Consider the following 14,887-nt stretch of genomic DNA (forward strand, 5'->3'; position numbering starts at 1 on the left):
TATAGAATGAAAAATAGTTCTTGTTGAATATAACTTTTCTTTGCAAATAAAATTGCTCATAAATTGATTACAAAAAAAATTTAGAAGTAACAGTATTATCATATTTTTACTGCTATACTTCATTCCATATAGGAATTTTTTACTGAAGAGAGGGATAAACTGAGTAATARATAAATAAATAAATAAATAAATAAATAAAATAATTAAATAGAATTAGAAAATTTGTGCAACATTTCAGAAACTGAATGTGTGTGTGTAATGTGTGAAATAAATATTTTTAAAAAATAGTGAAGAAATAACAGTGTATGAGCTCTGTTGAAACAGAAAGAACATATATTTTTCTTTTTTTAAAGTGTGCGTTTTGAGAAGACTTTATTTTTATGAATAGAGATTTATTAATTAGTTCAACTAAGAATATTCTTACAAAATCTGTAGCTAATCACCTTCTTGAATATTTATAACTCAGCAACAGTAGGAAGAGGTTTATATAGTCTTCCACAAAGTATTTCACAAACATTGACTTCTCCCATTCCCTGGCAGTAGACAATAATGACAGTGAAAAAATACAACCTTGATAACTCTAATGAAATAGCAGAATATTTTTCTGTACCAGGTTTCATAGCTCATTTCTAWCCTGCCTAATTGTTTTCATCATCCTGGGATTGGTGTAAGAGTCCATATTTTATTCAAATGAATGTTACTATGTTTAAGGATGATTAATGTTATTGCAATAAGTATCAAAGGAGGTAATCACAATATGCCACTTATGATAATGTCTCRCCATCCTTTTATATCACAAWGATGTTTTAGTGAATTTCCACCATSCAAAGCCAACCATTCTGTTATGGTTCACTGTGATTAATGTGACCACCAGTGAAAGCTGATAATAATTAGCCTCTTTCATAAATTGTCATTAAATAGAATGCATCCCATAGAATAAATTTAATGTMATTTTAAGTGTGAAACATGGCAAATGACTCCTCTATCAATTCATATGAAATATTGAATTAGAAGTGGAAGTCTACTATATACTGAAAAATGCTTTTGTAGTTCTTTTTTTCCCTAGATTTTGGTGGAAGGCACCGTAGATATGGTTTCACTGGAGACATTGGACTTGATGATGTGACTTTTCCAGGCCGTACTCTTTACWATAGTAAGAGTTGAAGTGCACATCTCCAAGCTGTGAGCTGATTCTTTGCTCTYATTTGTAAATGTAAAACTGCTAGAAAATAAAAACCAGGTAAACTGTGACTTATGCCTGACAAGGAAGTCCAGACTTGTTTCCCTGCTTCTCAGATCCTCATATCAAGCATCAGCCCAAAATAGTTTCTGCTGTGTATGAAAGATCCAAAAGACATCCTTAGTGAGAAGGGTGCAACTTCCATGCTGTTTGAGATCTTGATTCTTAGAAGGAAAAAGAAACTTACCGGTGTGTAGATGAGCTGAACTTTCATTGAGCCAGTTCAGTTTGATACAGCTTTCTACCTCTCCCAATAATTCTGAATGTGCTTTCTGTGCCAATTGCTCTCATGTGACAGCACACAAATAGTTCAAGTGACAGAGCAACCTGTCATCAAAAGTATTGTTCCAAGGGTGGTACTGTGTCGACAGAATTGTAGAATATTCTATCCCAAACTACATGTACTTCAAGACACCAGACTCAAGACCTGGAGTTCATCACTCAAGGAGTTTTAGGAGGGCTGCTGTTAGCTGCAGAAAGAATTGAAGGGTTAAATATGGTGTGACAGTCGCTATAAAGCAGTTATAGGGCAGTAGAACACCAAACAATTTTAAAGTGTCTGAATATTAGTAGCCTACTTGCTCTAAAACACCCTAGTGAAGATGCATTTTGTTCTTCTACTCCAAAAATCTCTTGTAGATATAATTAGTTATATTAGAGAAATATCAAAGGTGTATGGTATTTCTTTTGCAGGTAATTATCTAATGTTGTACCATATTTATACAGTATAAAGCAGTTATTATAATGTTTTGGATATAAAGGCTTTTTGCAAATACTCAGTTAATGTGCCGTGCATTATATTCAGGGAAGAAAATCTCAAAAGAACTAATCAGAAATATCCTAAATATCTTCAAATTATTTATGACTGAAAATTTTGAAAATAAACAAGACATTTGGAAAGTATAGACGGTCAGAGTTTCAAAGAACATAACTAAGAAAAAAAAAGCTGGTGGACAGGAATCAGGTTTTGATTCCTGTATATTTTAAAATGTTTTACCTGTTGAAAGCAATTTTTGTGGCAGTCTGGAGTCTAGCTTTTATTTTATCTCCACACCATAAAAATACCCCAACAACCAAGAAACAGTCAAAATACACAGGAGCTATGGCATGTTCCACCATATTTAACACTAGTTGGATCAGGCTGAAAAAGCAGAGTTCCCATGTCCCTGCACACCAAATCAAGAACTGCCCAATTCCTCTTGTTCCACTTCAAACAACCAAACAGTGACTGGGAGAGCTTGGCTTGGCAGCTCAGTGGTGAAGTCTCTCATAATAAATATTAAAGATGTTGAATTTTTTAACTACTGAARGTACTGCTTCAATACATCATTTGAATGTCMTWGMCAAAGGCTATTCAGTGATGCTYGCTCTGGACAAAATGATATTTAATAAAGTAYAGAAGATTAATTGTTTCAAAATGGAGGAAGTATCAGCTCCTCCTTTCTTTTCAGGTGTCGTGAAGGCTCTGGTACTTAAAAATTTCTTCTCCCATTTCAGTGGATTAGGAGAGACTTGAATGTGRCATTTATATTTAAAAATTTCTGTCCAGTAAGGTCCTTGCTATTATTATGACTTGTAGATAAATTTATCAATTCATACAATTCTTCCTKCAAAACATTCCTTCCCCTTAGTCTTTTGTTTGAATCATAGGACATTATGGGAATATAAATAATTTGTTTGGAGTATAATTTATTTATTGTCATAGATTTGCTTTCAATCCTGCAAAATAGAAATGGGTAATTTATTATCAATACYAGTGCTCCATCCTTCAGGGGGAAAAGAATTCCTTGCTATCCCAGACACAATTAATATAAAAAGTCTTCACATGTACTTTTTCATTAACTCAKGTATATTGCTCAGGTGCATTGTGCACTACAGCTAATAATTTCATAAACTATTAAATTTTAAAAAAGGAGTTTTATAATGAAAATTCCTTTTATGGAAAATAATAGCAAAGGTTTGCAAGAAAAGAGAAAAGCTTGAAGAAAGGTGCATAGTAAAGAGTAGGAGGCGAAAAAAGACAATTGATTTGAAAGAAGTGGTAATGAGTTTGAATGAAACATGAAGGAGGTRGGGAACAAGTTGGTGACCTCAGACTTATTTCTCTAATGAGAAAATAATTTTTTGCAGTGATAAATTTGCAAGGTAAAAAGGTTACATAGTAATTTCCACAGTCACTTGTAGTAATCAACATGTTAAAAAAACCCATTATCATCAGAATAATCTGTTAGCCTTGGTTCACAGGGAAAATAAATTTCTGTGATTGCTTTGAGTCTTGGCAATAGTCTTTTGAAATGACTCACTGGGTTAATCCTAATTTGAGAGACAGGCAAGAGGTGTAAATAAATTACTGCGAGTGTCAAAGATTGTATGGATGATGTGGCAAAACTAGTGCTTTCCACTTCCAGTTCAGTTCCTGCTGAGCAGCATTTAAATCACTCAACTCAAGCGTCCATCCATGTTTCCAGTAAAGCTGTACCCTGGAAAAGGGTGGGAGTGGCAAGGGGAGAAATCATTATGAAGCTGGAATGCCTTGGTGCAGGCGCTCAACATTATTCTGGCTCGTTTTTCAAAGGAAACTTGCCCATTATTTCTACAACTACTTCAGTAAATTCAGTTCCTGCCACGCTCCCCATGAACAACTGCACAGAGATGGAGTTTGTCTGCCTCCAGATGATCCAGAAGTGTGATTTTATACCTGACTGCTCAGGTAAGTTTGATGAATCAGCTTGTGGTGAGTGGATGAATTCATGTTCTTTGCTCCCTTATTGGTCTGTGGGTCTTAGATTCATTGCTTTAGCAACTGTTATCTTTGCCCTTTAGCACCTGGATATTATTTTAATGTGATTTTCCCCAGAAAAATAATAACATTTTGCTCTTAACACATGTGATGTAATGCACYTTCTGCCTTCTGATTCAGACTCAACATTTCAATTCAAGTTACTACTGAAATGTGGTAGGGGAAGGAATCCTCAGTTCCCTATAGATTGGTAACTATACACGACAATTTTAAGTGAGCACAGTGTCTTAAAATGTTCACTAGTCCAGACTGGAAGAGAGAATAATTTTATAGAGTTTCATGTTTGGGAGAGACATCTGGGAGAATTGGATTCACTTTTTCCTGCTTCAATGGGTATGGGTTTTGTTTGCTTGTTTGGTTGTTGCGTTTTTTTCATACAAAATTGTATCAGCAGCAGCAATTATTGTGAAATTCAGAGAAGTGAGTTCCATCCTGTAAAGCTCGGATAGTCTTACAGGAACACTGGAAGGGGGACAGTGGACAAGGTGCCCAGATGATATCTGTAAAGATCTAAAACAATTATTGATTGCTTCTGAGTTTCAGCAGTTCACACTGTAGCGTTTTAGAAGAAGCTGTTAATGACTTCCTTTTGCCTCAAAGAACAGTACTTGAAAGAACTGCTTTACCAAAAGCAGTTAATGAGGGGGACAGACATCTAGAGACAGTGACCTCATCAGCCTTTGCAAGCAAAAAAACTCTGAAATAAAAACTCTGAATTCATTACACATTGTGTAGAGAAGTCAATCACCTCTGTAAGGGCTGAGGAAAAGCATCATTCACTCCCTGTGTCTATTTCTTAAGTGGGAATAACTGGAAACAATGAATCTGATGTTTAAATATCATTGGGTAGTTTCCTGTAGTGTGAAAAAACACCAGCCACTGAAATCTTGCCCCGAGAAATAAATGAAGAGTCCTCTGAATATTTCTTCCCTCAAAAATCTACATTATTTTACAAAACATCTTTTCCTTCTAAGCAAGATAAATACTGTGGAGAATACACCTTTACAGATTTTYTCTGTCTGAGATYTCCMWTCACTAAGATGGGAATTTATCACTTAAATGACAATGCTGGAAGAAGACTTAAGTACGTCCTGACAGAAACAGAAATATGGTCACAGGAAGGTGTTATCTTTCTCAGAGGCACTTTAAATATAATGTTTACAGAGCATGTTTAAAAGGGGAATAAGCACTTAATGCAACTCATCATTCTCAGGAAACATCACTAATCTTTATATGGGCAACTCATGAGATCACACTGGCTGCAGTTTGCTTCCTTGCTGGGGATATATAAGCTATAAATCTAAACTCACTCTCTCTTTAGTCTACCATTTTTAGCCTTCAAGGAAGGAAGCATCAGGCACATTCTTCTTACTTCAACAAAGTTTGATTTCTTGATGCAGCATTTAAGTTCTATGGGTTAAAATAAATTCTCATTTCCCTTGCACAATTCTCATAGCAGTCACCTAAATGTAATTATCTGCTCCAAAGTTCTGGATAGTGACCAGGCTCAACCTGGATCACGTGCTGAAAAATAAATATTCATAGCAGAAATGGAAAATAAATTGGTTTCTTTACCCTAAGGAGGGTCAGTAGTGAGCTCAGTTTTCTTGTCCAGTTGCTCGGGGAGGAAAAACTCATTGAATGGCAGATGCATATTTATTTTAGTAAGACAACAATTCAGTATTGATAYCAAATAGATACATTCTTATGTACATTTCAAGTTTCGTGAGGCTACTGGTTTGATTTTTTAATTTTTTTTTTTAAGATTTTTAGTCATGGGCTTTGTACACAATATATAAAGATTTGCTAATGTCATCAGTCTACAGAGCTGGAGACAAATGCAGCAGCTCACAGATTCTCAGCTGATGAATTTTACATAAATTCCCATGTATATTACATGACAGATTATTAGASTGACCTGAAAGCTGGTCAGAACGCAAATGAAGGTAGATACTGAGGTGTAAATGAATTGGTATATTCCCAAAATTAGGATCTGTCTAATAGAGGAGAACATATAAAATTGATGTTTTATCTGTAAGGAAAAAACCTATACATGATACTAATGTGCAAGTATTCATGGATACTAAAAATTGAATCATTTTTATCTCCATGTTGCTTATTGTATTGTAGCATGAGTTAATGATTTTCAATTTATATATAAACATGAAGTAATGACTAAAGTTATGGTAATCTCTAAAGTTATGGAAGTCTGTGGCTTTGAAGATAAAAACCTGTGTGGATGGCATCAACCGATTTTGGAACATGTCAGGAAATTATTTCACACATATCACAAGTGGCATTCAAGTGGCAGCTTGGAAGAGGGGCAAATCTCTACCCTGAGCAAGAACAGCACTGCTGATTTCACTCACTGATGAGCTGATCACACTATTGAGTACATTTTTTCAGGTACTTGAGTCTCTTTTAGAATGTGTAATATTAACCACATATATATCAGGGGAAAAAACTGCTCCATTTACAATATTGAAACGGTTTTCTGGTTTATTAATGACATGTAGTGAACTGACAACCAGTGAAGTAGATGTGCAGGATCAATTCTACAGATGAATAAAAAAAAAAAAAAAAAAAAAAAAAAAAAAAAAAAAAAAAAAAAAAAAAAAAAAAAACCAAACCAAAAAAACAAAACCAAACAAAACCCCCAAACATTAAAAAGCAGGTACAAATTTCTAAACAGCTTTCTATAAGTAATTCCCAAAAGTTTAAGTATCTCCACATCCAGAGAAACAGATGTGCACTCCTTCTCCCACAGCATATGTGGAGTACAAGCATCTTTGCTCTTATCAGAAAGTGGGTTTGGAAGATTTGGCTGCTCCAGCTTTATGTACAGATGCACCCCAAACTGCCAGCCCTGCAGTTGTTGGCAGCATCCAGGGTGGGTGGTGCCCTGTCTGGTCTCTGCAGTRGTTACAGCACCAGCAAGATCAACTCTGGCATGCCAAAAACGGGTGTTGGCCACTGCTTTTTGCACTTCATTTTCAATCCCTACTGTTACAAATTTTCATCCTACTTTTACACTTCTTTTCAAGCTGGCTCTCCTTTGAAAGTTGGTTTTGTAATTACTTCGGTACTGTTTAATTTAGTTGATGTTGGTCACTGTCTTGATCAGTTTTAGGTGAATGCCTTCTCAAAAAGCCCTTATTCACACAGACAATTTATGGTCACTTTCCTACTTTACTAGGTATAATTAGTTTTTGTTAGCTACTGCTACCAATTTTATTATTGTTGCAGTTAACTATTACTGTTAGCTACTGTTATTATCCTGGCAGGTTTACCCAAAGATGAGCAGTACAAATTAACACAATATGTGAATTCTGCACTCATTCAATATTTAACTAATGTAGTTTTCAAACCCACTGCAGTTAGAGCTAATTAACTACTAACTAATACTGTAGTTAGAGCTGACTTTAGATGATATTTTATTCACAATTTATTTTTATTTTGMCATTTTTCTAGTAATTGATATAACTTCGTATTAAAATGTAAAGTATTTCTATTCTCTCAGTGGAGACTKGTAAATTGATACTGCATTCTAGGCAGATTTCTTAAGATAGTTACTAGCTCCCCTAAAGAAATTCCTTTGATTTATCTCAAGGAGCAAAAATTAGTTTTTCTGCATGAATATTTGGTTTTAAGTGTCTGTGGGGTTTAGATTTTTTTTCTCAAAGTAAGAAATACGTTTCAAAAATGTGTTCATCCAATCTATTCCAGTTAAAAATAACAGTAAGATTTATTGAAAAAAAATCCCTACAGGTAACTGGCAAATATATTGAATATAAACAACTTTCAATGTCTTACAGCTTCATTAATAAGAAAATTTTTGTACAGTGTAATCATTCTGAACAGTAAAATTCTTGCCTGGTTCTAGTGACATGTATGTTTACTTTCTGTGGCAATAGCCCTTAAAGTGCAAAGATGGTTGTTAGATTAAGACCACTCCAACAAAGTCTTTGCTGTATTTTTACTAGTTTAAAATTACATCATATTGCTTTTACTCAGCCGGAATTTCTATCACTATTAAAGAATGAGCTCAATATGTTAGTTTCAGTGTRTACTTCATTAAAATTACTGTATTTTTACAAAAAAAATCCCAAATCAACCATTCCAAACCCACAGAAAATCATTCAACAATAGGAAAGAATTACAGTTGTTTCTAGGTCTCTACATTATATCTGGTTGTTTCTAGGTCTCTACATTATATATAAAAAGGAAGTGTATTCCATAAAAAAGAGCAACTGTTTGCAATAAATTAGATGTCAAATCTTTCATGAACTGCTATTTAATTGTGATATATTAGCTGATACCAGCTCTGTATGTGTTCTGAGTAAATTCTCTCACAACCTTTCCACTACAGCTTTGCATTGGCACAGTGATACATGGAATTGTTTTACTGGTTTTCAGCATATTTTCAGGGTTTAATGCAACTAACAGTGTCTTGAAAAGGGCTGATGAAAAGAGAAAGTAAATGATCCATAGAGATTGCAGTTCTCAGGCARCTCTGAAATGTATTTCTCCAGTAATGTTTCACATGAGATGCAGTTTGGTTCTACACTTTCCCCCTTTCCTTTGTTTATTGGCCTATAGAGAAGTACAGAAAATGGATGTTTCCAAATTACCACAGGAGATGCAGAGCAGCAGTTTTGTTGAATTAAAACCCYGCAATGTTTAGTTTTATTTTCTCATCCATTTTCCCCAAATTTCCATGGAGTTAGATGAGACAAGCTGTGTTACTGTAATCTTGTATGTTTGCAAATGAAAATAAAATATGCAGGACTAGGTATAGAAATGTTTAGATTCATCCTGATGCAAGAGGAGTTGGCAGTGCAGCTTACAATGAGTTCTTCCAGCAAAAATACCTGTGAATACTTGAAGGCAAACCATCTGCTTTTCCAGAATAAGTATTTGGGCTAGCCACATGTAGACTGGTGAACTGTGTGGTGGAGGTGTGAGACTTTGAAGCTGTAATTACATTAATTAAGTGAAATTAATTACTTTGGAGATAGAGAGAACAGCTTGTATGTGTGTATAATAACCCAAGGCTGGAGGAAGAGAAGCCATTATGGGAGTCTGACGTGTGAGCCTGATAGTTTCTGGTTTGGGCTGGAAAAATTCTGCCGTTTGTTGTGCAAAGGACTAGGTGACACTGGCATTATGCACTGAAAATATCACTATTCTTGTAGGAGTGTAGAACTCCTGTGRCATGTCTCCATATTTAGGAAATGGAATTATCTATTGCAATCATTTTTTTTTCTGAAAGCTACAATAATAAAAGTGTCAGTTTGTGTAGGCTGAAAGAAGTGTATAGAATTGATATCAGCAAAAKGATAAGTCTATTAGTTTATTTCCTTTTCAGAGAATCTGGTTAGTGATGTAGCAAATTCTTTGACATTGTTAGTGCTGTTTGGGTACAATTGTTAATTGAAAACTGTAGTGACTTAATTGATATGATATTCATGCATCAAATATAATGAACCAAAACTGAAAATGAATGCAGAGAGAAAATTCTAACCTAACATGATAATTATTGTTGTGTAAATAGCTCCCCGGATAAACATATTTTTAACACRTCTGTCTTGCTTTTTTGTCTGCTATTCCAACAATCATGATCAGATTTCAGGACAGGAAAAATTAGGCAAAATTAAAGGTTTTAAATAATATACCTAAGCCCAGCAGTTTTTTCAACAGTCAAGAAAGGTTTTAAATTTGAGAGTCTAAGAACTTCAACAGAAGAAGAAATTATAAAGTATTGTGTGTGTGGTTTTTCTTGTTTGCTTGGGGTTTTTTTTTGTTTCCTGGTTGTTGGCTTTCTTTTTCTCCTGTGTCCAATTTAAAAAATACCATTTACTTTTAATAATAAGCTAATGGCCAGAAATYATTTGCAGGATGATGTAAAATTATTTAATTGCAAGTAATCATAATTTAATCAAATTTAATTTTGTACAAAGAAAGAGAATRTACCCAAAGTCTTTTTTACCTCTTATGTTAGGATGCCAGAGCATGAGATTAATGTCATAATGAAAATAAATTAAACTGTGAAGACTTTAATCGTTTTGTGTCGGTAAAACTTTGCCAACTCATTTTCTTTCTGGAATTCATATTTATTTTATCAAACAAGGCATCGAAGTTTTATGGATACACTAGGAGCATGGTCACAGATAGGAGTTTTCTTTTGGAATTTTGACTCTTAGGAACCAATGATAAATATACCAGTTTTATTTAGTACAAGGATTCCTTCTCACATTTCAGTTCTCTTTTGAGCAAATTTCAGTTTCCAATTACAGGTCTCAGTGTGACTTGTGTTCYGGTGTGTTAAGCACCTTTGGTTCCATTCAGTTTGAATTAAAGATTGAACTCAGTCCTGTATTCATCTGCCAAAGTTTAGATGCTCAAGATAGAAATTTTTATCTCTAGCACTGTGCAAAGAACCAGGCATCCAGCATTTTACAGACAACTGCAAACACAAGTAGAGTTTGGGTTCTGCAATTGGAAATAGCTCTGTGACATCCTTTCAGAAAACAGCCTTCCGAAAATTTTATGTCTACTTTATGATGGCATGACAATCATATTACTTTTTTTGGTTTCTGAGTTTATTATGCCTTCAGATTATATGTTAATGGATGCGGGAGGTTATTAGGGACAAAAAAAAAAGTTTCAAATTATAGTAAGAGAATTAACTCTTTTTTGGAGTAACCAGTTTGAAAATAATTTAACATATATGCCTGTAAGTGAAAGTCTGCCTTCCTAACAACTGTTTACTCTCAATTATCTTTATTTTGTTTTTTATTTTATACAAAAATGCTTAAATTTAGTTCAAGGAAAGCCTTCCTTTTTTTTTTTTCTTCTAGCTTTTAGATACCGATTTTAGTTTCCGGTCATTTAAGACCTATTAATAGTTAAGCGGTTGGAAGTGTTCAGCAGAGAAAATATTTCTCTGATGCATAAAATTAATATGTTTCCTTTAGAATGTTGTAATAATGGCTTTTGAATGCTATATATTTGTATTACAACTTTTGTTGCTAGAAAATATAACAAGTTTTCTTTCTATACCTTCTTAAATTTTTGGCAGAACTTTCACTCATCTGGTTTTTACACTATAAACAAGAATCAATAGGAATCAACAGAAAATGTATCACAGTTTACAACTACTTTGTGTGAAATAYATAAGGCATTAAAATATCAGTGCTATATTCTGATGACAGTACAAGAAAAAAATGACAAAAACACAAATATTTTTAATAAATATGYTTTTTAGGAATTAAAAGGGTAGAATTTAACTCCCTCTTAGCTATTTTTTTTTCAGGTTTTTTTTTTTTATGAGATATTTTTTAGCTAGGAAATTCTAGCTAATCAAAAAAAAAAAATCTGCAAATGTGTACTTTGGCAAAACTGTCAGCTGGTTACCTCTGCTCTGGGGGAAAGAATCAAGAGAAGAGAGTGATCTCCCTCAGTCCCCCTACCCTGATAAAAGATGCCAAGGTTGTGGAAAATGCAAACTGAAGCCACTGTCTTGTCTGATTCAAACCATCAGCTTGAGCTTTGTTGGCCCACATTTTCCAGATATTCCCAGTATCCCAGAATCCTTCCCATCTGGTCAAGAAAGTGCTTCTTTCAGGTGTCATCTAGTGCCCTATCAGGTTTTCATGATCACTATTTTGTTTTTTTCCCTATAMAGAAACCCATCTGTTCTAATAGCAGGTCATTCACCTGGTGGATCCTGGCAGATGGTGCTGAAGAGCTGGAGAATAAAGCTTTCAATGCATAATAGATGCAATATTTCTGTGGGGCTCTGATTTACTAGATAGATACTCTACGGTTTTTATGGACATATAAACTSACGAAAAATGGAAATGGATGTGGAGGCTGCTGCTTTCTGAATTTTGAAATTTAGTATGGTGTGCTAACCATTGGGATACTTATAACTCTATGGAAACTAAAATTTCCCTCTCCAGTTTGTATTTTCRCTTCATTTGTTTTAATCATTGTTGCTGAGATTTGGAAGGAAATCAGAACTTTTTAGTGAAAGGGAGATGTTTGCTTTCTAATCAGATTTCGTTTTCATTCCTAAAGAAAAATAATGAGTAAAGTGTATTTTGCAAGTCCATTTAAGTGTTTAATCAGGCATTCTCAAACAATTTGTAGAAGATACATAGATAAATTAACACTTATAAAACTGACCTATGTCCAACAATTCATTAAATAAGAGCTTGAACTTGCTGTACAAGAAAGTTCATCTAGATAGTTTTYGATCCGCTTTCAGATATTGCAACTATAGACAATTACTACTGTGAAATATGTAACTCAYAGCATGAGACATGACTTGATAACACTGCCAGATTTAAGATTGGCCAAATTTTTTGAAATGTCTCCAAATTATCTTAACCTACCTAATCTTTCCCTAATTAGTATCTTCAGTTCCCTGTRTTCTTTTGAATGCCTTGAAGGGGCAAATAGTGTGAAGATTCTTCTATGAATGCCCATTCTTTGCCAACAGTTTAAAAGATATTTGAAATATTAAGCTATTAACAGAGACAAGTATGCAAATATAAGTCAGTTGCTTAYGTTGAAAGTTTTATATACATTAAAATGTTGTGAATTTCCCTCTGAAATTAATTAGGATTATTGGGCTGGCACAGGAGTGTCTCTCTATAGGGAATGCTTGTAGTACAGARGTAAAATTAATTATTTTCAAAGGGTAAATATTGAGATTTTAATGACACTTAGTGTAGCTGCCAACTAAGAGGTTTTCCATGGGTTGGAAAATTGGCCAATTTCCATGGGTTCTAAATTGGCCTGAGCTCTTGCAGCTACTGGCAGGGGAGCTTGCCCGTACTCTGCTGAATTTCAGCACTTACATAAGATCTAGTCTGAAAGCCCGATTTATTAACTAGTATACATGTTGAAAAATACCTTGTTTCACACTTGTTACCATCAACTTCTTGAGGTCTCATTAAAAGAAAACCYCAAAACCCAAAACCCAGACAAATCAAGGGAGYACTTTCGCGGAATAGGAAAGAACTGAGTTTAAGGAGAGGTCAGTTGATTTGCTTTCAAAATGAAGAAACTGCTACCTTCCCTGAAGATCACTTAAAAAAAAAAAAGGCTGGGGGTGAAGACGAGAACATCTTCKGATCAGAGTAATAGAAACTGATAATTTATGTTTGTGGAAAACTTTGGAATAGCTTGTCACTGCATATTTCCTACTAGTTTAAAATACAAGTAGGCCGGGTAAGAAATCCTTTACTTTCAAGTCAGAGCTTGACAAACTGAACAAATTTTGCATGTACCTTAACTGGCTCTGCTAAAAAATTAGTGTCCACAGAAGGTGTGGGCCCTTTAGCATTTGAACTCTCTGCAAACAGAATGGTTACTTGTTACTTTCTTCAAATTCTTCCTCATGCAGATCATGCACCTCCCTATAAATTCTGTTCAGGCTTCCATACCAGGCAGCTTAAGAATTCAAGATAGGGAAATTACTTTGTTCTGTGAGAAAACATGATGCAGGTTAATTTTCACTAGAGGAAAGCTTTCCTTTTAAACCCTGATAGGTCACAAGTACGTTATTCTTGTAGTCCTAAGTGTAAAAATTTCTGTGATAGGAGTAAAAGTCAACAAAAATGCTCTACACTTATTTACCCATCCCCTTCTGATGCCTCCTTTTCTCATTGACCCCATAACCCAAACATTCTTGTAATCCCATACCACCACCGTGTTTAATGGCTAGCACCATCAAATGTTTCACACAGGGGGCATTCCTCTGGTTTGCTAGTTTTAAATGTGGTATTATAGCCAACACTGAAACGAGGTCAAAAAATTGCAGCAACACCTGCCTTCTTAGGATGCACATGGGACAGTATCTGGACATGTCCAGTATCTGGACAGGGATGGGATCTTTGGACTGCCTTCAGGTCAAAAACGTGTCTGACAGGACATACCAATGACAGATGGGTGATTGAATTTCATCATAGTACTGGTTGTACCCTGCCACTGTTTCAGAGTAATCTCACTGAGAGGCATGGCCATAATACTGAATACTCTGCTGCTTTTCAGAGCTTTTTATCATTCTGCTCCTCACAGTCCTTTTGAAAGCTGTTGTAAATACAGTGCCAACACCTTGGGCCATTGAAGGCATGTTCAATGAAGTTCCCAGAGGCAGAGTAATTCTGAATTTTTCAATCTTTTTGCAGACCTTAAGAGAACTGTATCCTCTTYACCTCCAAGCTAGACTCTGGTAGAATACTCAGCACCAAGGCATAAAAGAAACCTGAAATTGCTACCTCAAAATAATAGGTTTCTTCAGCAGAAGAAATTATCCAAATAYATGCTTCTTGAAAGATCTATGAGTTTTCAAAGTTTTCAACTCTTAGTTACAGTACAGACTTTTTATTCAGAGAATGTTTTAAAATTTAGGACAAAGGATAAAGTAAATGTATTCAGTAATTATAAAGATGTCTGAATTGCCAGGATTCAGTGATGAAAGAAAAGCTTCAGCAGCAATTGTCTCATCTGCCTTTGAATGAAAAGAAAAATAAGACCATGGAGATGATGCTGATTTGATAATGATTCAGATCATTATTCTTCCCCCAGGATTCTCCCCAGACAAACTGTGGTCCCTGCTAGGTTTATGAGCAGTCTTCAGTCATTTCACCTGTAACATGTCTGATCTACCAAAATGAGATCTGTACCACATTTTAAAATGTCTTTTTAATTGSTTGTTTTGTTTWGCTTTTATTTTTCTTTTCTGGTGCGACACCATGGGAGGTWGAAGCAGTCCAGCCAACAAGCAGTGAACCAGTCTCTGATTTGTGAGGATTTTTGAAGGGCTGTTTCTGAAT

General features: G+C 34.8%; 1 protein-coding gene across 1 annotated transcript in view; it reads left to right on the forward strand.

Moving 5' to 3' along the window:
• MALRD1 (MAM and LDL receptor class A domain containing 1) overlaps positions 1–14,887 on the forward strand; it is a 211,258-nt gene that overhangs the window by 62,856 nt on the left and 133,515 nt on the right. The window contains 4 exon segments of the mRNA XM_057384351.1: positions 1,067–1,153; positions 3,816–3,950; positions 4,776–4,792; positions 6,310–6,389. Coding sequence (XP_057240334.1) covers positions 1,067–1,153; positions 3,816–3,950; positions 4,776–4,792; positions 6,310–6,389 — 319 coding nt within the window.

This window comes from Malurus melanocephalus, unplaced genomic scaffold (assembly GCF_030028575.1).
Source record: "Malurus melanocephalus ecotype Western Australia unplaced genomic scaffold, MMel_1.1 scaffold_14, whole genome shotgun sequence".
NCBI lineage: Eukaryota > Metazoa > Chordata > Aves > Passeriformes > Maluridae > Malurus > Malurus melanocephalus.